This window comes from Leptonychotes weddellii, chromosome 4 (assembly GCF_054177405.1).
Source record: "Leptonychotes weddellii isolate Sample4059 chromosome 4, ASM5417740v2, whole genome shotgun sequence".
In the NCBI taxonomy this organism is placed as follows: Eukaryota; Metazoa; Chordata; class Mammalia; order Carnivora; family Phocidae; genus Leptonychotes; species Leptonychotes weddellii.
This window is the reverse complement of record NC_138372.1, coordinates 137,642,797-137,667,692: the sequence shown is the minus strand read 5'-3', so window position 1 is coordinate 137,667,692 and position 24,896 is coordinate 137,642,797. Positions and strand designations below refer to the sequence as shown.

The following is a 24,896-nucleotide window of genomic DNA, read 5'->3' as shown; positions in this document are numbered from 1 at the left end:
CCCAAGGTCCTTCACATGAAAACCCACTTGTGGAAAGCTCCATCTGCAATTTATTCCCTCTCGGCGTAGCTCCTCAGTAATATTTTTGAGCTCCTAGTGGGATATGAGAGATCATTAAAAATCATCATTTTTTCCTCTTTTTGCAGAAAAAAAACAACACTGGGTTGCCTGAACTTGCTCATTATTTTTTTTTCTGCCTCATATGAACTCAGATAATGATGTTCTATGCCCGGTAGAGCTGTGAATGGTTATGAAAACAGATCTCATTTTTTGCTGAAGTAAATATTTTGTGATTTCTGAAAGTGTCCCGTATCAAGGCATTTATGTTCCTTTTATAAACCCCTCTGGGGACCCTTTGCCTCTAGCTCTTTGGAACACAGTTTCATCTTATTATTTCATATAAATTCCAAGGATGGAATTATTGAGCCCTGTTGAGAAGGTCCCACATGGCTTGCTGTTTGCCTTCAAGCGCCGCAATATGTTTTGTCTGTTCTGCTGTGTTTGAGGTTATCTGGGAAGTGATGTGGGGCTTTTTGGGACCAAACACCGTATCAAGATCCACTAGTATCAGTTTTATATCTCATGATGCTTCGTGTTTTTTCCTCGGAGCTGCTCCTTATATTCTCTCAGGAGGACAAGTTAACAAGCTTTTCCCCACCAAACTCTTACCGCCTCTGATGTATTGATCAGACTGAAGGGAAATTGATCGTTGAAGCTCGCTTTGCTCTTTTCTAAATAAGGACTATTCAGAATGTAAAGTTTCAAAGAAGAACTTGTTTGCTCTGTTCTTGTAGTTCAACCTTGCTCAATTGAACTATTAAAAAGAACTTTACCATATCCATATTTTTAAAAATTGGATGTCAGTTAAACAGTATTTAAGTAAACTGTTATAAATTGGCATATTCTGGTATGAATTGGTATTTTCAGGTATATGACTTTGCCTCCAGTGAATATTTGAATTAATTGGTGTCATTTGCATTTTTTCTGACTTTATTTCTCTCTCTCTCTGTTTTTAAAGATTTTATTTATTTATTTGACAGAGAGATACATAGTGAGAGAGGGAACACAAGCAGGGGGAGTGCGAGAGGGAGAAACAAGGCTTCCCACTGAGCAGGAAGCCCAATGCAGGGCTCGATCCCAGGATCCTGGGATCATGACCTGAGCCAGAGGCAGACGCTTAACGACTGAGCCACCCAGGCACCCCTCTCTCTCTCTCTCTTTTTTTTTTTTTTTAAAGATTTTTAAAATGTATTTATTTTAGAGAGAAAAAGAGGGAGGGAAGGGGTGGAGGGGGAGGGAGCAGGACAAGTAGACTCCTCTGCTGAGCACAGAGCCCAGCTTGGGGCTTGATCCCATCACCGCAAAATCACGACCTGAGCTGAAATCAAGAGGCACACGCTCAACTGACTGTGTCACCCAGGCGCCCCTATTTCTCTTTCTTCAGCGATCATGATAGGAAAAGAGAAGTATATTTGCCTTATAATCAGTGGCATGATGATAAATATTTAACAACCAGCTCTCCAGGGGGAAAGGCAGCCCTGATTTGTAGATTTGCGTATCTCTGGGTGTAAGCACTCTCCCCATGGATGATTTCAAGCTGCCAACATGACATCACTGAATGCAGAGTGGGGAAGAGATGTGTAGTAGAACGCACAGTAGTATTTCACCATTCAGATACACTAGAGGTAAATAACCTCAAGAGCATGGATGATAGTAAAAGCAGTAAAATCATTAGGAAGTGATGAATTTTGGGTATTCATTATTTTTGTTTTCTTTATAATTTCATTGTAGGTTGATGTAATTTAGTTTTTAATAATAACTGCATTTAAAAACCTGCTCACATAATCCCTGAAAATCTATGAATTGTTGAGCTGGTGTGAGGTGGTTCCATTGCTTAAGGCAGAGGAAAAGAGATGACAAGAGAACTTTCACTCTGATCCTTTCCCCTTTTAAGTTTCTCTAATGTTACAGCTGCAGACAACTGACCCTCCACCTTTATTTTTCTCCCATCCTTTAGAGACTGCTTTTGAACCCCTTGCTTATACCTACCAAAGAAGGCATGCATCGCCTTTGCTCCAGAGTCTCCAGGTCCTGCACAGTTTGTTTATTATGAACTGAAAGAAGGAGCTTACCGGAAAAAAACAAAAACAAAAACAAAAAAAACCTTTGTCTATTTCAGTAGCCAAAAACTCTTCTCTTCTTTTGTCTTTAGCGTGTTTGCAGTAGTGTCATGGGTTTTATGGGATATGTCTTCTTCCCAGGGAGCCAGCTAGGTCTTTGTTGATAGCACCCTGTCCGTCCATCTGGCAGAACCCTGATGCTGCCCCCCAATAAGTAGAAGGCAATAGCAGCAGGCACTTGTATATTTCCTGTGCTCTCGGTGGGCATCTTGGACACTCACCAGAAGAATGTGAAAGGTGCACATCTTGCAGCCTTACTAGTCACACGATTAGAATCCCTTCTTTCGCGGCTGCAGTGGGGTAAGGCATCTTAAGGAAAAAATGGACTTGCGAATAACACCAAATGCTGAAGCATAAACGTTTTCTCCTAATGTCTAGCATCCTTTAATAAGTTATATTGAAAATCCACTTTTTATGTGTCCCCAATCTTAGTTCACCTGTTGATAGGCTCCGCTAGATGTCCTATAATTTTGTATTAAGATCTTACAGCCTATAGGTTCTGACACATCTTGTCCCTGTTGTACCGAGGGACTTACTTCAAGTCGTACAGTTGTGAAGTTGAAGCTTTACATTTTTTTTACCCCTTACTTCCAGTCCTGGCCTGGTGGTGACAGCAGAACATCATGCAGTCAGTCTTACCAGGCAATCACAGAAAGATACAAACACATGATCATTAAAATAAATACATCAAAACCAAGTATGTGAAACTGTTCCATTAGCATAACTAACAGCTGAAATGTAACATAACAAATCAACACATGTGCTACAGCATTTAGTATTATTCTTGACTTTGCCTTTTAAGGCTACACAGAAATTGTTCTTGTTTTCATTGGAACACAGATGAGTGTCAAGCTGAAGCTCATCAAATGGCCCCTGCTTATGGAAAAGATGCTTTCCCAAAGACTATGCTCACCTTTGGCACAGGAAGACAGCTTTGCTGGGTGCTTCTACAGCATAATAATTGGAATCTAACCCCGTGGCTGTCATCATTTTGTCTTTGGTACAATGAGAAAGCCAAATAGCGCAGGCAGTTGTGGAAATTATTTTATTTTATTTTTTGCTCTTGACATTGTTAAAAATAACGAGGATAAATTCAATAAGCCCACAGTTTTCGTTTCTCAGGTATGTTTTCCTAAGCTTTATGATGCAGTAAGAAAACATCAATCCATTCCAGTGTCTTCATATGAGAATGAATCAAATGTGGGAAAACTAAGCCTGGAATGCATTATGATATATTTGAAAGGAGATTGGGATCCACTTCCATCCAAGAATATGTTTATCATATAAACTTATCATAATAGTTTTAGAATGATTTTGAAAACTAGTACTAGAGTGGCAAGGCTGAAATCTTACATGCAAAATTACCTGAAGGTTGGGAAAAAAATATAAATCACAATGGGAAATGGCATATTTTAACTTGAGCTATATCCTATGGAATGTGATACCCTCGTCATGTGTAGGATACTGGCTCTAATTAATGAAGTAGCAGAGGTTTCCTTGAAGAAGCAAGCATAGAAACATTTTTATGGTTCTTTTCTTGTAATGGCAAAAACTAACATGTACTATAAGTAATTTTGATGAAATATTGTCCATCATTTTGCCATCCTTTAGAAAGCAAAGCAAAATGGTTGTCAAAAATGTCGTTTCTTTATCTCTCTTTTGTCTTCATTTCCTCCAGTTCATTTCTCCATTCCACTATCCAATTCAGTTCTTCTTCCTCATGTCTCCAAAGGTATCCATCCTACATTTTTTTCCTCTTTATGGTCTTGTTAGCTATCCTATGGTCATCGGAGTTCAGTTAAACGAGAAAGTTAATTCCCAGAATTTCAAGACTCTAAGAGATTTTTTAAAGGGGAGGCATTGCTTTTTCCCCCCTATCTGATACAGAGGCCAAGAAAGTGAGTCACAGGCCCAGGTGTAATGCAGCCCGGGCAAGCCGCCCATTGTGCATTTCCTGATTACATCACCTTTGAGCGCCTACGGGAGAGAGGGGGTTGAGAGCTGTGCTGTGTGCAGAGCCCGGCAGTCTGATTGCAGACAGGCAGGGCTTGTGTCCCTTCTCAAACACTTTCCTGTTGGGTTGTTAAAGCATCATAGGTTCATGTTTAAATTGGAATCCTGTCGGCCACAGCTGTGCGTGAGTGAATCTCTGCTTTAATGTGAATCAGAGTAGCTGACTGGGGTATGAAGGGAGCATTCTCTTCTCCAACATTAGCTACATTGTTATTTCCTCAGTGGTTAGAAAGGAAGAACTGGGTGGCCAATAAAAAAGCAAATGATCCAGGACACTTAAGCAATGTTTGTAAACCCCAATTAGACTATATTTTTTAGCTATCATGTAGCATGAGCTCTATATTCCTTCTTCAAGTAGGTTCACATCAACTTAAAAATGATCTTCATCATCTTTATACAGATTTTAAAGCTGTTCTTTAGCCTTTTAATTTTGCTTCATATATATGATTACCATCCCTTGTATTTGTTATATGTAGTTGGTTGTCAGTCCACTTATACATTGTCCCTGGATTATTAGAAGCACATAGAAAGATTATTAGAAAGACATTGTCAGATTTTAACGGCATAGTTCAGTTGAATGTACTATAAATGTACAGAGTGGCCCAATAAAGAATTGACAATCAAATCCATTTTTTTTTCCTTCTTATCCCCTTACCTACTTTTGTCCCTACTGCTCTGGGAGCAGAGAGACCAGAGACTGAGCCTCAAAAGAAGACAATAAATGTGCATAATGTGATCTTGGGACACTCTGGAAAGGATGATCTTTCAAGCCCCTTTCTAATGTTTCCAGTTCTGTAATTTTATAACAGTGGTAAATAATTAGGGAGGAGGGGAAGTATATGCTCCTAAGGATTATGCTGGTTATCAGAGTAGGGGTTGATACTTGAACAAAGAGAAATTACTTATGTGATAATGAACAGTGTTCAATAAACAGACAGGAAGTCCCCCCCCCACTAAAAAAAGGTGAGAAGACAAACAAATATCTAAATTTAGGTGCAATAGAGAGGGGAAGATTTTTAAATTTCTGTTAAGATTTTCATTTAATGCATTCATTCTTTAAAAAAATTTTTTTTTTTAGTAATCTCTGCACCCAGTGTGGGGCTTGAACTCACAACCCCAAGATCAAGAGTCACATGCTCTTCTGACTGAGCCAGCCAGGTGTCCCTAATGCACTTAGTCTTAACAGAGAAGTCTATGAAGCTTCAATCCAAGTTCTAAATAAAATATTTGGGATTTTGGCTTTGATAACAGCTATTCAATTCATTTGTTTGTGATCAGACAAATGTGTGTTTCTCAGCAAGGAATATTTTCCGCCTTTCTTTATTTTCAGCTCTAAATATGTGTTGAGCACTTCTAGGATTCTTGGTTTTAGAGAAATCTTCTAGTGTCATCTAACTGGTGTCAGTTAAATATAGGGAGAACATATAATTTATTATCTAAACCAGGATTCTTTTCCGAGTGAAAGGGAAACTCTTAATAATTATGCCAGGACAATAAGCTTAAGTCAGAATGGGGTCATATGGCTACCCTAATTATGGCTCCTTGAGACTGTGGGAATAGGCAGTTAAATAATATGCAAAAACCCAAACTCATTAAAAAGAGATCAGATTTGTAGTGACTAGAGGTGTAGGGGTTGCTTAATGAAGGTGGTCAGTACAAACTTCCAGGTATAAGATAAGTGAGTACTGGGGAAGTAACCTACATCATGATGACTGTAGTCAATATTGCTGTATGGTACATACAGAAGTTGTTAAGAGAGTAGATACTCCTCTCTTCGTGAGGAGAACAATTTTTTTCTTTTTTTTTTGTATCTAAATGAGATGATGGATGGTTAAACTTACTGTGGTAATTATTTCACAATATATGTAAGTCATATTATACTGTATACTTTAAACTTGTACAGTGCTGTATGCCAATTCTTTCTCAATAAGACTGGACAAAAATAGTTGAACAACAACAGCAACAAAAATATGCGTGGACCCCTGTGGCTTCATAGAGGGAAGTAAAAGTGTGAGGTCAGGAAGGAAGGTAGTAGACAGTAGCCTGGAAAGAGTCTCACCGAACTTGGCCAGAAGTCTGACTTTTATTTTGTTTCTTGTTGGAATGGAACTGCTGCCTTTTATTTCCTCCTTATATTTTTATACTTGTTCTGATCAGTTTCTCCTTGTTTCAATGTAGAGAGGTAAATTCATAGGACTTGCATTTGAGGAAGAAGGCAAGGAAAGTGGGTGTCAAAGGTTGTGCTGTGAATGGTATGTTATTAATGAAAACTGGAAATGTAGAAGGAAGGGAGAGGCTTGGAGGCTCTGAAACAACAATTTGTTATATTACTGAGTCACTGAGTTTGAGGGTCTGTAAGCTATCCATGCAGCAATAATAAGTTAGCAACAAAAGCAGAGATTTTAGTTCGGGAAAGAAATCAGGTCTAAAGCTATATATATTTGGGTTTCTTCTACATATAGTTAACTGTTAAGTCTCTGGGAATGGACAAAGTCTTTCATTCATCTGTTTGTTCATCCTAAATTTAACATTATGCTAGATGCTAGGGATATAGTAACAAACAAAGTAGACCTAAATCTGTCTTCATAGACCTTGTGGTCCAGTGGGAGAAACATAGGAGCCCCCATAGGAGCACGTAAGAAAGATACCAAAGACAGACTTCAGGGGTCAAGGAAGACTGAGCAAAAGGCAGGAAGAGGATAAGGCTGGAGTGCATAGAGGGCATAGAAGACATAGTGTGAAAGTCCTATGAGAGGGTGCCTGGCATGTGTGAGAAACTGCACGAATGTGAACTGAGAAGAAAATATAGTTGAACATAGAATTTCAATGAATGCTTTCCTTTAAGGGGAGATAGAGAAAAAGGAATCATCAAAGGAGTCTGAGAGTGGAAATAAGCAGAGAATCAGGAGACAGTGTTGAGGGCAGAGGAGAGCGTCAAGGAGAGGGTAATCAACAATGTAACAGCTTCAAAGGGAATACAAGATGGTGGAGATTAAGGAGAGTAGCTATCAAATTGGTGTTTGTGTGTATGGTTGTGAGTGATCTTGGAGATCAGTTTCATTGGCCTGCAAACCAGACTGCAGTAGATTGAGAAGTGGGTGAAAAGGGAGTATGAAGATTTGTAGAGATGGGAAAGAGAGAAGAGCAATAGTTTGTGGGCAAAGTGGTCAAGAAACTTATTTTACAATGGGAGAGACACCTCATCTGAACACCTTTGTAGCATAAGGAAGAAGATGGAATCAATGGCAAAGTGAATTAAGGACATAAGCACGAAGGAAATAATCAATGTTGCAAGGTTCCGGGGGTGGGGGTGGGGGGAATGGAGTCAAGATCACACATGAATGGCTTAGTCTTGGAGAGGAGTCTTCCTCTGAAACATCAGAGAAAGAAAAATATTTAGAAGAAGGCTCTTGAGGAGAAAGTCGAGGGCATTCATACCAGAGTTTTTTTTCCCAGTTAAGTGGAAGATAAATCTTCTGAAAGTGAAGAAGCATAAGGAACAGTTGGGAGCTTTACGGAGGATGGCAAAGTTTAGAAATGGGGAGATAAGACTTGTTTAGAAATATGCAAAAACGTACTGAACTTTGCCATCACAGCTGAAGTTCTTCTTTTTTTAAATCTATGTATAATGGAGCCAGCTGTCATAGTTTTTATTGGGAACTTGAGGACAGAGTTGGAAAAATGAATGATTTAGCTGACTCAGAATTGAGCAGAAGATCAAGATGGGAGGAATTAAGAATGTTTTAAGAGTGTAGTTGAAATGATGGGCAATCTTCAGACCCGATCATGTAAGAAAATAAGAGAAATTAGGTGGTGCCCCATTTATTTGGAGGACAGGAAGAAGCCACAGATTGTGCTGAAGGTAAAGAAAAGCTTGGTGAGAAGTATAAAAGGATGAAGAATAATGACCAGAGAGAGGAAGTTGTGCTATTAATACAGTAATTGGCAAAGTGAAGTGACGCTCATTCTGAAGAAAATCATAAAGCAAAATTTCAGAAGGTAAAAGCCCAAGGCAACTGGATATAATCACATACAGCAACCTGGCTTTACCGTGGCATCACAAAATGTCCACCAAGGTATAATGATAGACAATATAAATAGCATCTAGAGTCTCTCATGAGACTGTGGGTAGCAGCAGATCTTAAAAGACAAGCAGAGTGAAGGTAAGACTGGGAGAGAAAGGGAAAAGAACAGATTTGGGTGTCCACAAGAAGCTGACTCTCATTTCTATCACTGTTATTCTAGTCACCATTTCAGCTTCTTTTGTATTTTATTGTCTTCACTGTTACTGTTTTTAAAAATCAAAGAAATTGTCCTGATTTCTACACAAAGAGTTTGATATGTGGCATGTCAAGTGTTTATTTATACTTTCAGTGTAGCTGACCCAATGACTAAGCAGTTGCTTTATTTTTCCATTAGAAGCTATTCAACCCCAAATAAAGCCTGACCACTGATTTTTAAATGAAGTGATTTGGGGAGTCAAATTTGCTCTCCTTTGAGGTAAATTTGAAATTACTGAAGCAAATTCTAGAGACATTTTTATTGTTGTTAATTTGATCATTTTCATCTTTAGTTTCTTAATTTACCTTAGTATGACATTATTTTAATTCATGCACGTTTAAAATCTCCAACTTAGAAAATATTTAAGAATAGATTTGAATCTGATACAAACCTAACTTGTTAGACTAGTTAGATTTACAAGTCATACTTCTACAACCCAAGTGTCAATCAACTGATGAATGGATAAAGCAGATGTGGTATATATACATGATGGTATATTACTCAGCCATCAAAAAGAATGAAATCTTACCATCTGCAAAATCATGGATGGAGCTAGAGAGTATTATACCAAGCAAAATAAGTCAGTCACAGAAAGACAAATACCATATGATTTCACTCATATGTGGAATTTAAGAAACAAAACAAATGAGCTATTAACTATATAGAGAACAAACTAAGAGATGCTGGAGGAACGCTGGGTGGGGGATGGGTTAAATGGGTGATAGGGATTAAGGAGGCCACTTGTGATGAGCACTGGGTATTATATGTAGGGGATGAACCACGAAATTCTACTCCTGAAACCAATATTACATTGTATGTTAACTAACTAGAATTTAAATAAAAACTTGAAACAAACAAAAAAGAGTCACATGCTCTACTCACTGAGCCAGCCAGTGCCCATTCACTCTCATTCTTTGAAATTCCTCTCTGCATATTGTTATTACTATCCTGATTCTAACCTCATTTGCTTTCCTCCCTTATAGTAGGGCTCACGGTAGATTATTTCAGTTGCACTTTAACTTGCCTCTTCAATCTCAAACTTCTTTTTCTTAGGCTCTTTTAGTATTTCCTCTGACTTCATTCATTATTATTATGCTTTACAATGAATATTTATTCATCTTTACTTATATATTTATGCATCTGTTGTTCTCTATTCCATTCTGCTCTTACCTTTGTTTATTTTACATACATATTGCAGGTCTACTGGTAATGAATTGTCTGCTGCTGTTTGTTGATTTATGACATCTTTCTTTTCTTTTCATTTTATAAGGGTATTTTTGCTGGGTACAGAATTACAGGTTAGCAGCCATTTTCCCTTGGCACTTTAAAGATTCAAGGCTAGAGTCTATACCTGGTCTAGCCCTGATGTTAGGGTGTTTTGAGACCCTAAGATATTTACAGGGGCTTCCCCAATTTCAGGTCCTGAACTATAATCCTTGTCCTCTCAGTATTGAGAAACTTCTAAAAATCCCAATTATAGGTAGTTATAAGGACTTTGACTGTTACTGTGTGTGAGAGAAGTCACTGAAGAATTGAGCAGAAGAGTGATAGGCAAAAGGCCTTCTCTGTTTGCTGTAGTAAGAAAAGATGGTAAGAAAGCAAAGAGGAACCCTTGAGGACGAGTTAAGAGGCTATTGCACAAAAGCAGGTGAGAGATGAAGGTGGCACATAATTTCTTATCTGGCTATTGAAATAAATTCCAAACTACCTCAAATCTTGACCTACTCGAAACTTTTCTCTTTCCTGATGCCAAAGTGATTTATTTCTAAGATTCATATCCAAAGATGTCACTCCTCAGAGAGACCTCATTATTTAAGTAAAAATTCAAATTCTTCACCAAGGGACAAAAAAGGCTTCTGCCTCCCTTTATAGGATCCTTTCTTACTCTACCTCTTTCCTTTAGCCAGTGATATCTATTTGGAGCCTAGAATCTCTCTATAGGTCATAAAACTGCCCTAAGCCTTCATGCCTCGCCCCGTATTTTCCTTCTTCTTAAACCATCTTTCTCATCAACTCCCTTTTCTTGCCTGATCGACTCCCAACTCATCTTTAAAGATTCAGCTGAAGGATTAAGGATAAAGGAAGCTTATCTTCTCTTGGAAAAGTTTTGGAATCTTTTCCTTTCCCATTCCGAGACATAAGTGAGTCTTTTCTGTGGATTTAGTACAATTAATAAACATTTATGGCAACTTCTCTGCGCCAAGAACAGTTTTAGGAGTTGAAGAATGACAAAAGAATAAGCTGCAGTATTTGCCCTCAAGGACCTTGTTCTAGAAGAGAAAATACATAATACATAACTTCATTTAGTGTGGTAGGGATAGCAGTAGAAAATGATCTTGGGAGGAGGGTGTGAGTGAAGGCTTCCTGGAGGAGGAAAAATCCATGTTGGTTTTTAAAGAATAAATCAGAGTTTATCAAGCAGACAAGGTGCATGGGATAAGGTGAATAGCCAAGATTGAAGGAATAATATAGGCAATGATATGGAATGGTGAAACAACAAGGTTTAGAAAAATAACAGAAGAACTGATATTTGAGTGTAAAATTTAAAAGGTGATTAATGGGATGTGAGTTTTAAAAGAATGGACAGGAAATCATGGATGATCTTATTTGCAGTGTGTACTTCTCTTGTACTTACCATACTGTATTGCAATGACCGATTTTTAACTCCATGTCACCAGGAATGGGCTCCTTCAGATTAGGTATTGGATCTTAATCATTAATCTTTGCATACATAGCAACTATCCAAGTGTCTAAGACATAGTAGATACTCAGCAAATGCTTATGTTATTAATGTGGACCCTTTAAAACTTTTAAAAAGATTATTTTACAGAATACTATATCTATCTATCTATCTATCTATCTATCTATCTATCTATCTATCTATCGCCTGAGTTGAATCTGGACATTATCAGGTCCAAAACTAAAAAAATAAAATTAAAATTGAATACAATTAATTAGAGATTGTTCATAAAACTACATTTAAATCTGATACACAGGGCATGACATTCAATATGTAATATTTTAAAAGTAAACTGTTATTAAATTACTTCTCAGATGTAAATAGCTATTATTTAGAGAAAAGACAAATGAGTAGAATGGAATAGACATTTACGCAGCTTTTTCTAGGAAGCTAGAAATTCCATGCGTATCTGTTTATCTTTCCACTCACTCCTACTTCCTTCTCATATCTCTCCCACAGCATTGGACATCAGATGGAGATATTTTTACAGCAGAAAGAGATAATTAGTAACAGTCTTAAGAATTCTGCAGCTCAGTTGGGTAGGGCAGGTAGTCTTTTGGGTCTCTATACTAGAAGACTGATAGCCAGTTTTTCAGCCCTAGTGTATTCTTGCCTCTTGTTTCCAAATGGGCATTTCAAACCATTTTGGGAGGTAGCACTAAAGTGTTAGAAATATCGTGAACATAAAGGGAAAAGGAGACCTATAACCTGGAATCAATCATAATAATACATGGAAGTAATCTGATAAAAAATTGGAATATCCAAATGATATGCTCTTGTGTAAGATCCACTGGCAAATTGACTAATTACTGCTGAAGAAATAGGAAAAGTAAAGAGAAGCCTTTTGAATAAACACACTGCTTTGACGTAAGTAGTTTTATGCATCTTTTCAAGAAAAAACATCACTTGAGCTTGTTTCCCTTCTCTTACCTTTTTTAAATGCCTTTACTGAGGAATCCACTCACCATTATGGTTTCTCCCAACATCCTCTCCTTTCTTTCTCCCCCTTCTCCCTTAGTATCTTTTTGCCACATACATTGCTCCTTCGGCTACTCTTGACATTGGACTCCAACAGGAAAAGAAAAAAGAAATCTATATGAAAATACAGCCACCATTTGAAGACCTTTTTGACACAGCAGAAGAACATATCCTTCTCCTCCTTCTTGAGCCCTGGACAAAGATGGTAAAATTAGACCAAGTTGCTTTTGGAAAGGTACTGTGGCACTAAGACATGGTGTATGACCATTCAGGTTTACTACAAAACTGATGATAAGCGACATTTTAACTTACAAGAGAAAAACTGAAAAAGGTCTCATATGGGCCAGGCACTCAGAGTTAAGATTTGGCAGGCTCAAAATTGAAGCTATGAAAGTATTTATTAACTTCATTTTTTGCCAGTTTCTCTGTTGTCTCCTAACAAAAGACTAAAATCTTTGTCATCTTTGGTTCCCTGTACAAATATGTCAGCAGAGAGAAATCTGAGTTTTGGTTTCCTGTGAACCAACAAAATATGCTATGATAATGTACTGGCTTTGTCTCTTCTTGCCATTTCTTAGCAGTGGCCTTAATTTTGATTAATGGAAAAGGCCCATTTAATTTTATACTGGATGAGTTATGGTAAATATTGCACCCATGGAAAATAGAAATGTTTTGTATGTATTGTGGAAAATGCATTCTGTAACGTCAGTGTTGCTGTTTTAAGGTACCCCAGATGTTCATCAGGTCAGACTGATTGGATAGAAGTTTCAACACATCTTTTTTAATTCCAAATAAGTCTCAGTGCTTGAATATTTTCACTATTCTTATTGATGAGTGGAGGAAATTTCTTTCAATATTTATTTTGAGTTACAGATTCGAACAAGTAATGGGCATTTCTTCTATGAAGTTAATGCATGTACCCTCTACATCAGGTCACTCCCGGTGGAACTCTGCTGTCTTCGTATTGCTATTTTTTGTTCCTATCTGCTCAACGACCTCTTAGTCATGTCTTCTCCCAGAAAGAATAGGTTAGGTAAATTAAGATAAAATTAATACCAAAGCACCTTGGATAGAATTACCTTATTGGATTATGACTGAACAACTCTTAAGGCTTACTAAATTCAGTGATCAAAATTAAATTTTCCTTCCTGATTTCTCTTTGTCCTCAAAAATTAGCATTACATCTTCTCTACTACAAAAATACATCTATTACACTAGAAAAATTAGGCTATTGTATGAATTTTTAAAAAAATTCTCTCCAGTCATTATTTTAAATAAAATGTATGGCATAGAGGAAAATGGACCTGAGATAGGGTCCTGAGATGTTAAAAAAAAAAAAAGATTTAGAATTATAACTAATGTCCCTAAATGAAAAAGTTTTGGCATTGGTAATGACTCTTATGTGTGGGAAAATTATATACTCTTTTTAATAATAAACTAGAAACTTCCTTAAATTCAGCTCAGAGGATTTCTCTAAAAGTCCAGGTGACTGGATTATGTAGACTCTTTCCCAAAAAGGATAATCAAAGCTAGTCATTAAATGTAGAAAGTTCTCAGTCTGCCAAACTGATTTTTTTCCCCGGAATAGAGAAATGGAGAATGAGATTGTTCTCCTTCCTATCTAAAACAGTACAATACATACTCTGCAGGCTGATACCTACAATGAGGTTAATCTGATGAATGACTCTCCCCTCTCTTGCTACAGCAACAAAACCTTAGCTCACAGACTATTAACAATGGATTGCGGTCATTTCTTGTTCTACTCTGGATTATTTGGTCCCTGAAGCTAGCAATGCCTGCCTTCGTGACTATTATCCTGTTATAATGAATAGAAAATGGCAGTGTGACCCAACATGTGTGCAGTGTTTGTTAGTTCACATGGGGTGTCCCGAAAGGAGGAATGATCTCTGGTGTCACTATATCATTACATAGCACGTGAAGTCTGAGTTTGCTGTAGTTAATATTTTTACGTTGCTCTTGCTGCTTTTGCCTCCAAACTAATTTACTTTACTGGCAAGTGTATTCATTTTTTTAGCCCACTGTTATTGGCAAATTGTGCATTCTTTCCCCCACTTTTTCATAATGTACATTCTATTGATGTTATGAGCTTTATTATTGTTTTATTAGGTGGGGCTGATGGAAGAAACTCGACAGCTAGATTCCACATACTTCAGAAAGCTACAGGCTTTGCATAAAGAGACGTTTTCCAAGAAAACTGAGGTAAGATAGCTCTCTACTTAGAAAAACCAACTTTTTATCCTGGAGGGATTACCACTGTATATATTGGCATGGGGTCGGGGGGCAGGGAAATCCTATCTTGAGGAGCTAATGTCCTGATAAAGTAGGGGATAGGCAGTTTCATTTTTCTGCTACTTCTTTGCCTAGCAGGCTGCCTTTGACAGGTGTCACTTTATATTGACACATTTAACAACAAAGCCAGAACAAAGCAGATGAGGTAGCATAGGGAGTCAAGCCACTTGCCTGCCTTAGTTAAGAGCCTTCAAGCCACGTTATTCCTTGGAACATTTCTGGTTATTTTCTGTACGGCAGAAGTTCTCTTCATTGTCAATTCAAAAAAGAGTTACATGGAATTTTCCAAATAGAAAAGGAACTGTCGTGTGACAGCAATAGGCAAAACAATAAAGGAAAAAATATGGAAAGGGTTTGGGGGAGTCAGTAAAAAGATCATAGGATTGACTAGGATAGTAAAGTGTTATTTTGATTTATAAATTTGCAACTTTTGGATTAGCTACATAAACCATGGTAGGTCCTGAAAGCCATAAAATGAAATGTGTATATCTACATACAAATGACAGTTCATATTCATATTTATCAACATGGAGAATGCCCAGGACATATTATTATATAAAAATGTGTGCAACAAAAATACTGATATCATATAATCCTATTTATATAAAATTATATATGTATTTCTACATGTATACATATATTCATACATGTAAGATATCTAGATGTTCACCAAAATGTTGAAGACAGTTAGCTCTGAGTGGTAAGATTTCAAGTGATATATATATTTTTTCAGGTGATAGTTTTACTTTGTCCTTTGTGCCTATCTCAAATTTTTACTCTTTTACAATAAAATTTTACACAAACAGTAAAGTTGTTTTTTAAATGTAACCTTCATGACGGGGTGCCTGGGTGGCTCAGATAGTTAAATGTAATCTTCATGATAGTTGCCTTTTTAACAAAGAAATTCTTTATTTGAGAAACCACTAATTAGTATCTTGGAAAGACTATATAAAAAGCCAAAAAAGTAGCACATTTTATTGTATTTTAAACATAATGAAAATGTTCATAAACTTGTATTTTAAGTGTTTTAAACCTTATGAACTAAAATGTAGTATTTTAGTTGTATTTTAAGTTGTGTTTTAAAATTTACGAACTAAAATGTATAATTCTCCCCATAATCCTTCTCCATATTGGAAATTGATTTTTTAAATATTGGTAGTTTCTCTCATGGTCTGATGCTTTTCAAACACAAATAGAGGGATGAATTAATTATATAAGGTATTCCATAAGGAGAGGAAAGGTTTTTCAAAGAATAAGCTTCTCTAGCTCTTTGCCCTTAAATAGAGCTTATAAACTGCAAAACATCAAGTCTTAAAAATACCTAAAAATTAACTTTTATATGAAGAAGTTTACATGTAAAGGACGTACTATTAGAAAAGTATTTTGTTTTACTCTATAACTTTCAAAATTGTTATAAATAAAAGAACATTTTATGTTCATAATACATTGTTAAGAAAAAGAACTGAGTTACAAAACCATACATAGTTGTACAGTCCTATCTTGGTTTTTAATAATCTACATGTGTGTATGCAAAAAAGACTAGAAGATTTGTATTTGAAAATGTCAGCTATGGTTATCTCTGAGTGGGGTAGTAAGTAGTATGTATGCCTTTTGTTTTCTTATTACAAAAGATATATTACTCTTATACTAACAAAAATAAGAAAATTAAATATTTTATAAGCAAATATATAGTAAATGTTTACTAAGTGTTCCTAAAAAGAAGAGAATGAAACAGCAAGGAACAGAATAGAATTTGATAGGAGTTAGAGCCAGATTCTAGATTCTAGATTCTGCACCCACTTCTACCATTGCATTGTTAGATGGTGTTGACCTAATTATTCATTTTCATTTGTTTCCCTTTTTAAATTGGGAAAATAATTTGCTGTATTTAAGAGATTTTTTGTTAAAAGTATTATTTCACTAGGACACTATTGGTGAAATTGGAACTGGTATTTCACGGCTTCCTGAGGTCTCTAAAAAAACAGAATACTGGAATAATGTTCCTGAAGAATATAAGCACTTTAATTTTAATGACCTGCTTAACAACAGACTGGAGTTTGAACATTTCCGTCAGTTTCTTGAGGCTCATTCTTCAAGGTAAAGAACATAAACATTTTAAAATGTATTTCTCTCTTTAAACGTCCTTTTTCTAAGCTACTTATTTTTTTAAGCTACTTTGATCCAATGTATTATAAAAGTGATTTGGTGCTAGATTTCACCCATGACAGTAAACAGTAATGAGCATACCTATCTGAAATCTGTATGGGTAACTTTTTGCTGGGGAGTGCATTTTAATAATAGTAACCTCCCAAATGTTAAATAGTCAAACAAGATTTGTAGTAGTTTTAGCATTGGCTAAATAAAAACACCAGTGTGGTTTATTCTTTTGCTTTTCTACTGTTTCTTTCGCATTTTTCTAGACAGGTGCTTTAATTAGTATTTCTGAAAAGTATCTCCTTTATATTTTTCTAAGCTATTGAAGTTTTACTGTAATACGTTGTAATTTTTATTAGCTAATACATAAATGAAACATTGTAGTTTTGCACAGAATCTTGGAACCTTATGACATATGTATCTAATATAAACTGAAATATTGATTATATATTTTTCTAATAATTTTCTCCCAAATTAGTAGAAAAGGTTTAGACCTGGAGCCAAATTGCACATACATAGTTTCCCTTCTTATTGATGAAAGTTGTTGTGAATTTAGCATGTTGCCAAATATACATGCAGTAGGTAGAAATTATAGCAGATTTGACATCAACGATACGAGTCCATTGTTATAGGAGAAACTCTGAGGCCCTATCAAAAACAGTGGTAGATTCTTTTCTGATCCCAGTACTTCTGTGTTCATTCATATATTTAGCCAGGATGAGACATATTATTGAACGCATTAGTTTCATGATCTAATCAGTTCTGCTAACTAGTCAGGACAACAACTTGTTTGGTGGGTTAGTAGAATTCAGAGAAAAAAAATAAAAAGGGCTGTACTTTGTTTTTGTTTTCTTTTTAGTATGGACCTTATGTGCTGGTCAGACATTGAACAGTTCCGAAGAATAGTTTATGGAGACCGAACACAAAGAGAAGCAAAATCTATATATATTAAAAACAAATACCTTAATAAAAAATATTTCTTCGGCCCCCAAAGTCCAGCTTCTCTATATCAGCAGGACCAGGTATCAATATGTAAACATATTTTCTTTGTTGAAGTATGAAAACCAGTAATTTTTTAAATTTAAATTCAATTAGTTAACATATAGTATATTATTAGTTTCAGAGGTGGAGTTCAGTGATTCATCAGTCTTATATGATACCCAGTGTCATTACATCACATGCCGTCCTTAATGTCCATCACCCAGTTACCCCATCCCCCTACCCACCCTCCCCTCCAGCAACCCTTAGTTTGTCTCCTATGATTAAGAGTCTCTTATGGTTTGTCTCACTCTCTGATTTCATCTTGTTTTATTTTTCCCTCCCTTCCCCTATGATCCTCTGTTTTGTTTCTTAAATTCCACATATAACTGAGATCCTATGATACTTGTCTTTCTCTGATTGACTTATTTCGCTTAACATAATACCCTCTAGTTCCATCCATGTCATTGCAAATGGCAAGACTTCATTTTTTGATGGCTGAATAGTATTCCATTGTGTATATATACCACATCTTCTTTATCCATTCATCTGTTGATGGACACCTGGGCTCTTTCCATAGTTTAGCTATTGTGGACATTGCTGCTATAAACATTGGGGTGCAGGTGCCTCTTTGGATCACTACATTTGTATTAGTAGTGCAATTGCTGGGTCGTAGGGTAGCTCTATTTTCAACTTTTTGAGGAACCTCCATACTGTTTTCCAGAGTGGCTGCACCAGCTTGCATTCCCACCAACAGTGTAGGAGGGTTCCCCTTTCTCTGCATCCTCACCAACATCTGTTGTTTCCTCACTTGTTAATTTTAGCCATTCTGACTGGTGTGAGGTCACTGTGTTTGAAAACCAGTAATTTATTTCTTTTCGCCAACAACCTGAAAGTCATCTTTTTTGTCTTTTGCTTTCATGATTTATATGTTAGACATTTTGGATATCTTACTTTTTAAGCTATTTCTAAATATCTACAAATTAAATGCCTTTAAAATTCACTCAAGTATACTATAAAACTATGTTCTTTTTAAAAGTAGTTTATAGAGTAAAAATAGCTTTTATTCATCCAGTCATCCATTCATTCAGCAAATATGAGTGCCTGTGATAGATGGTGTCATCATTTATTATATTATTACTGTCATTATTACTATATGTCATTATTATACTATGTGGTGTTATTATTTATGGCAAAAAGGTCAGATTGGAATTCAGCAGTGCGACTGAGTGTTCAAGTAACAATTTTATCATGAAATATGGCTCAATTTTTATGCTTTTGAAATATAAAGAATTAAGTGTTATAATTAATTTGAAGTTTGCTAGTACCACATTACTACCTGGATATCAAATGTATAGTGTTTGATATCTTTATTTTGGTAGTTTAAAGGATGCATATCCTAATGGTGTACATTTATAAAATACAAATTTCAGATTAATGCTAAATTCAGTAAATTAAAGAAAAATTCAGAAGTGTTCATAAGTAGGGTACACCAAATTAAAAAGCTAGATCTTCCAGGTGTAAAATAAGCAAAAGTTTTTGGGAATAAGAGGGAGAAGAAATTCTGAAATTAATCAACCTTGACAAAATGCCTTGCCATCACATCAGTTCCCTGAGATACAAATCTGGGCTGTATTAGCAAAAGTGTTGGGTATCTCAATAAGCACAACTATGAAATAAACACATGGAAGGCATTTGTTTTCTCTTTGGCTTGTGCTACATTGTATGAGGTTTTGTGGTATATGATGCTACTGTGTGAGCCCTCCATACTAGAACATGCTAAGAAGTTCAAATTCAGTGGAAAAAGTTACCCATTGCTATCATAGCAAATGATTGTGTTTACTCCAGAAGAGTTTTCCCAGTGGCCTTTCTTCCTCATCTTTGGCTTTACTTTTATTTTTTGTTTACTTATTTTATACTTAAGCACATCCACATCACATTATGTTCCATGTAGATCTTGCTAGTTCTGATTTCAGTTGGGTGGCTAAGTTTGCTCTTTGACGAGCAAAGCAGTCTTTTCTCTTTTTCTTCTTTCTTCCTTTTTTATATAAAAAATCAGTATTATTAAAGGATGGCTAAGAGGGTTTCTCTTTTGTTTTTATGCAAAACAATTATTTTATTAGTAGGATTTGATTGATTTTATTATTCAAAGGGGAACTAAGAAGAAGTTAATTTTTCCAGTGAGGGGTCCAGAAGTTTTGAAAGGTGTATACACAGAAACAGGTAGAAAACAGAATGATTTATAGCAGGAAATAGCCATTCATAGCTTGTTGAAGCTGATACTTATACAGAAGGAAGATCTGGGTCACAAAGAAATTGTGTTTTGTAAAAGGTGTCACCTGTTCAGGTCAGAGACTGTTCTCTGTATAACCTGATCTCTCTCTACTTCTGCTGCTTCTGTTTTCTTCTGTGAAGTTGTTGGGGCAGCCCTGCATTGCTAGCCCCACCCTCATCCCACCAAGTTCAACCCAACATTTGTTTGTGTCTATTTAAAATTTCTGGGTCAATGTTGTCTCCTAACTAATTCATGCCCCAGTTTCCCCATACGCAAAAGAAAATGCTTTCTCCAACTAGTCAGTTTGACCAGAATCACAGATTCATAGACTATGAGACCTGGAAGAGCACTTAGAACTCATAGACTAATAATTACCCCCATTTCACAGTTGAAGATGCTGAGGCCAGGGAGAGAAAAATGGCATTGCTTGTGGTCACATGGGATAAAAACCCCACTCCTGTGTTCTCTGAACTATATCATGAGCAAAATCATACATCTAAAACAACAATCAGATAAACCACAATTATCTGTTTGATGTTAGGGGAGTTATGTGTCTTTACCATCCACGGTATAGCCAGGAGATATCTTTCAGAAAATGACAGTTGTGCTACCTAGGGTGTGCTCGGCAAATGGTTTGGGGGTGAATGGATAAATTAATGACTATTAGTGTTTCTTCACTAAAGCAGAAGTTTGCAGTTTTTCTGTTTCCTTTGTATTTTCTTAGATAATGAATTTAAGTGGTGGCTGGGGAAAGATGCTCCATGAGCAGCTTGATGCACCTGTTCTACTTAAAATTCAGAAGCATGTCCTCAATAAGCTAGAAAACATGTGGTTGCCATTGTTTCTTGCAAGTGAACAGTTTGCAGCACGTCAAAAGATAAAGGTATATCAGCGTAATCTTTGGATAACAATCAGCAGTACCTCTTAAAACATCAAATGTGTCTACCCATTAGCCCAGTTATTGTACTTCTATGGCACAGTGGTTAAGAGCACGGAGTTAGCCTTCCCAAGGTTTGCCTCAACCCTGCCATGTATTAACTGTACAACTTTAAGGTTTTTTGTTGTTTTTCTTTAAGTAAATATTTATTTATTTATTTATTTATTTATTTATTTATTTATTTATTTTAACTTTAAATAATCTCTATATCGAACATGGGTCTTGAATTCATGACCCCAAGATCAAGAGTCTCATGCTCTTCTTGACTGAGCCAGCCAGGCGCCCCTACAACTTTAAGTTTTATAACCTTTGTTTCCTCATTTGAAAAATAACTGGGGTTAAAAAGAGTAATTGCTTCATAAGATAGTTGTGAAGATGAAATGAAAGAATGTATGTTTAGTTTCTTAGCGTGGTACCTGGCACACAGCAAACACTCAAATATTACTTATTAATCTAGTTGTTATTTTTTATATTGTTATTAAGTCCTCATATAAATGGGCAAGGACGTACAAGGGGGAATAGTTAAATGCTTTATGATAATTCTGTACTATGAAGATTTCCATATAAAATGGGGTTATAAAATGAGATTAAAATATAAAAATGAGATTTCCACATGTACTGATATGAAAGATATTATTTCTTGAGTGAAACAAGCAGGATGCAGAACAGTATATAGAAGAGAATCTCATTACATGTTCTTATCCATATAAAATGGGGTTATAAAATGAGATTAAAATATAAAAAGATTTCCACATGTACTGACATGAAAGATATTATTTCTTCAGTGAAACAAGCAGGATGCAGAACAGTATATAGAAGAGAATCTCATTACATGTTCTTATATCTCTATATCTATTTATGTATTTCTTTTTCCATCTATCTATCTATCTATATTTGTGTTTATGAAAAAGGTCTACAAGAATCTGCCCCCTGGGGAGTAAGAAGGATTTTTACTTTTTACTTTGTGAAATGGGGTGTTCTTTTGTTTTTATTTGTTTTTTGCTTTGTTTATGCTTTATAAAAAGCATGTGTTACTTTGATAATTTAAAATGTCATTGTCACACCAAAAAAAAAAGGCAAACCTGATCTTTACAAAAATAACATAAAGGGACAGAAGGTGTAATTTTGGACTTTAGTATGCAAAACACATGCCATTAGTGTTGATCAGGAAAAATCTAGAAGAACTGCCCTCTATATTGAATTTATCAAATACTTTGAGCCTTACTTATGTGGAAATATCCTTAGTCTTACGAGCACCTTAAGTTATGGAAAACACAATACAGCTGGGAAAATAGAATTTATAGTATGAAGAAGTGCTCACTTGTTTTAGGCAAAGTTCCTGGAAATAAGCTTTGAGACAACTCAAATTTCCTCATTTCCTTTCTTTAGGCTTTGGCTTACTAATTTGAAACATTATTTACCATGTTTTCTCACTATGTTGACCACAATAACTTTATTGTAACTTATAACCATTTCCTGATTTACTTAGCGTTCTTTGGGTGGCCAATAACATAAACTGATTCTGGCAACCTTAAGCCAAAGACAAAAGAGAAAGGAGAGAATTTATTATAAAATGGTGCTAGAACATCTCACACACTGAGGGGAAGAGTAGACACCCAAGCTTTAGAAAGGCTAGGGGCTGGGACAGCCCTGGAAACCCAACAGAAGTTCCTGGATCTTTTCTCCAGCTGTGGCTATCAAAAAGCAGCAGCTGTGATCCAATACTAGTCTCTCCAGGTCAATGCCTGGATCTATCTGCTGTGGACAGGGAGGTGGATTCATATAGCACAGATTTGGTAGGAGTGGTTCCCAAGGGAAAATATTATGAATAGGCAATAACCTCAAGAAATATCTACTATATTTCCTCCCTGCATTGAATAACTTCTGTGCTCTTCTTTTTTTTTTTATTCTTATGTTAATCCCCATACATTACATCATTAGTTTTAGATGTAGTGTTCCATGATTCATTGTTTGTGCATAACACCCAGTGCTCCATGCAGAACGTGCCCTCCTCAATACCCATCACCAGGCTAACCCATCCTCCCACCCCCCTCCCCTCTAGAACCCTCAGTTTGTTTTTACTTCTGTGCTCTTCTAAAATTAGTTGTGGCTAGAAAATAGCACAAAAATTTGGGAACTCCTAATTGTCTCTCCAGCTTCAATTTCCATGGGACCCAAAGTGAACTATTATCCACATTTGGGGCAACACGCTTAGGTATTATTAGCTTCATTTTGCAGACGGGGAAACTGTTCAGAGAATTTGAGTGACTTGCTCAGGTACATAGGGAGGGCTTCCATTTCTAAGTCTGATCCTTTTTGTCCTAAACTGCATCATCTCTTTTCCATGCTGACCTTTACCTCATTTTTAAAAGCTATTAAATTAGGGGCACCTGGGTGGTGCAGTTGGTTGAGCGGCCAGCTGTTGGTTTTGGCTCTGTGATCTCAGGATGGTGGGATTGAGCCCCATGTTGGGCTCTGTGGTCAGCACGGAGTCTGCTTGGGATTCTCTCTCTCTCTCTCCCTCTGCCCCTCACCCCACTCGTGCTCTCTCTCTCTCTAAAATAAATAAGTAAATATTTTTAAAAAATAAAATAAAAGCTATTAAATTAGTAAATGATGTCAAAAAATGTAGACATTCTGAATAACTGGGATAAAATAATTGGTTTTGCTTTTAGGTACAGATGAGAGACATAGCCGAAGAGCTCTTGTTACAGAAGCATGAAAGGAAAATCGGGGTCTGGAAGGCAAGTGGTGTTTGTTATATTCTTCCTCTTGCAACTTCCACTCTGTCAAAGTATTACTTTTTTCCTCCCCTACTTGTTCAAAGACCCTCATTGTAGACACTGCGTTCTAAGCCACCGCTCTGTTTAATTGGCTGATGGAATCTGGGGGAGAGTGTGATTCTGCCAGAGCCCTCTTCTTAAAGCCCTCTCGACCTGCTAAACCCTAGAAGTGTGCTTTAAATATTAGACTTTAAATATGCATTTTTGTTTATTTTGCCTGTGATGGATTTATTGAGACAAGCTGTTCATTTCAGCATATGGTAATTTATTTATTACTGAGAGTGGATTGCACAAAAAAATAAGTATGCAACAGAATGAGCAAGTTAAATGATCTTGCATTATACTCTGTTGAGAATTACATTTTGGCTTTAAAAGAATTAAAAACTCATTCTGACAATTATTTAAACCACTATAATAGGATACTTTACTAGAAAATGCCTATTTTGCTTCTTAACAAGCATGATAAACTCAGGCTTCTTTCTGAGCCTACAAATTTATATGTATTCATCCTTCTACAGGTCTTGCTGGAATGTCAGACTAGTCCCAGGTGACCCCCTACATACATAAAATTTTATTTGACTATTAGAGGATTATATGTATCTGTTAGGATGCTCTTTTTCTGTATTTTCCTCTTGAAAGGAAATAAACCATTCTATGGTTGTCTTTTGCTTATTTTTTTGTTGTTGAAATTCTAAGGAGGATGGGTTTATATTTCATATTATTGTGCATTATATATTATGTTATTTTCTGTTTAAATTACTACGTTTTAGTATCTTAAGAAGCAGGTCTTAAAACGTTATTTGCTGAGTGGGTTTTAAATAAACATCCCAGTCTAATACATAATTGTTCCTATTTATAGGGCTGTAATTTTAATATGGAACATATGGCGGGGTCTTAACTTTTGGACCAGAGAACACGACATGTGCCTCACTAAAACAGTGTTCGGCATCTAATCACTTTATCTGGGTTAAGGCACTGCTATTCACCTAGACTGCCTGGTGTTGGCTTCCCTTTTCAGTTTCCAATTCAGATGTCATCCTCAAGGCCCTTTTGCAAAGCTTTTACTCCTCCAGGCAGAATGAATTACTCCTTTTGTGTTCCCATAGTGCTTTTTACATAACTCTCTCAAACACTTATGCTGATAGTCGCATATGATTTGTTTCAAGAAATTTATTTTATGCATTGTCAGTAATGAATCTTTAGCATGTGTTTTTACTGATTGTTACTATAATCCCCAAATTCATTTAAAACATTGCCTTTGGAATGG

General features: G+C 36.1%; 1 protein-coding gene across 9 annotated transcripts in view; it reads left to right on the top strand.

Moving 5' to 3' along the window:
• Positions 1-24,896, top strand: part of RGS22 (regulator of G protein signaling 22) — a 119,978-nt gene that overhangs the window by 74,980 nt on the left and 20,102 nt on the right. For 8 of the 9 annotated variants that reach the window (XM_081817070.1, XM_081817066.1, XM_081817068.1 and 5 more), the window contains 6 exons: positions 12,233-12,427; positions 14,320-14,412; positions 16,427-16,599; positions 17,516-17,678; positions 20,634-20,792; positions 23,522-23,590. In XM_081817070.1, the coding sequence (XP_081673196.1) occupies positions 12,233-12,427; positions 14,320-14,412; positions 16,427-16,599; positions 17,516-17,678; positions 20,634-20,792; positions 23,522-23,590 (852 nt within the window). The remainder of the gene's footprint in view (positions 1-12,232; positions 12,428-14,319; positions 14,413-16,426; positions 16,600-17,515; positions 17,679-20,633; positions 20,793-23,521; positions 23,591-24,896) is intronic. The other variant, XM_081817073.1, reaches the window with a different exon arrangement.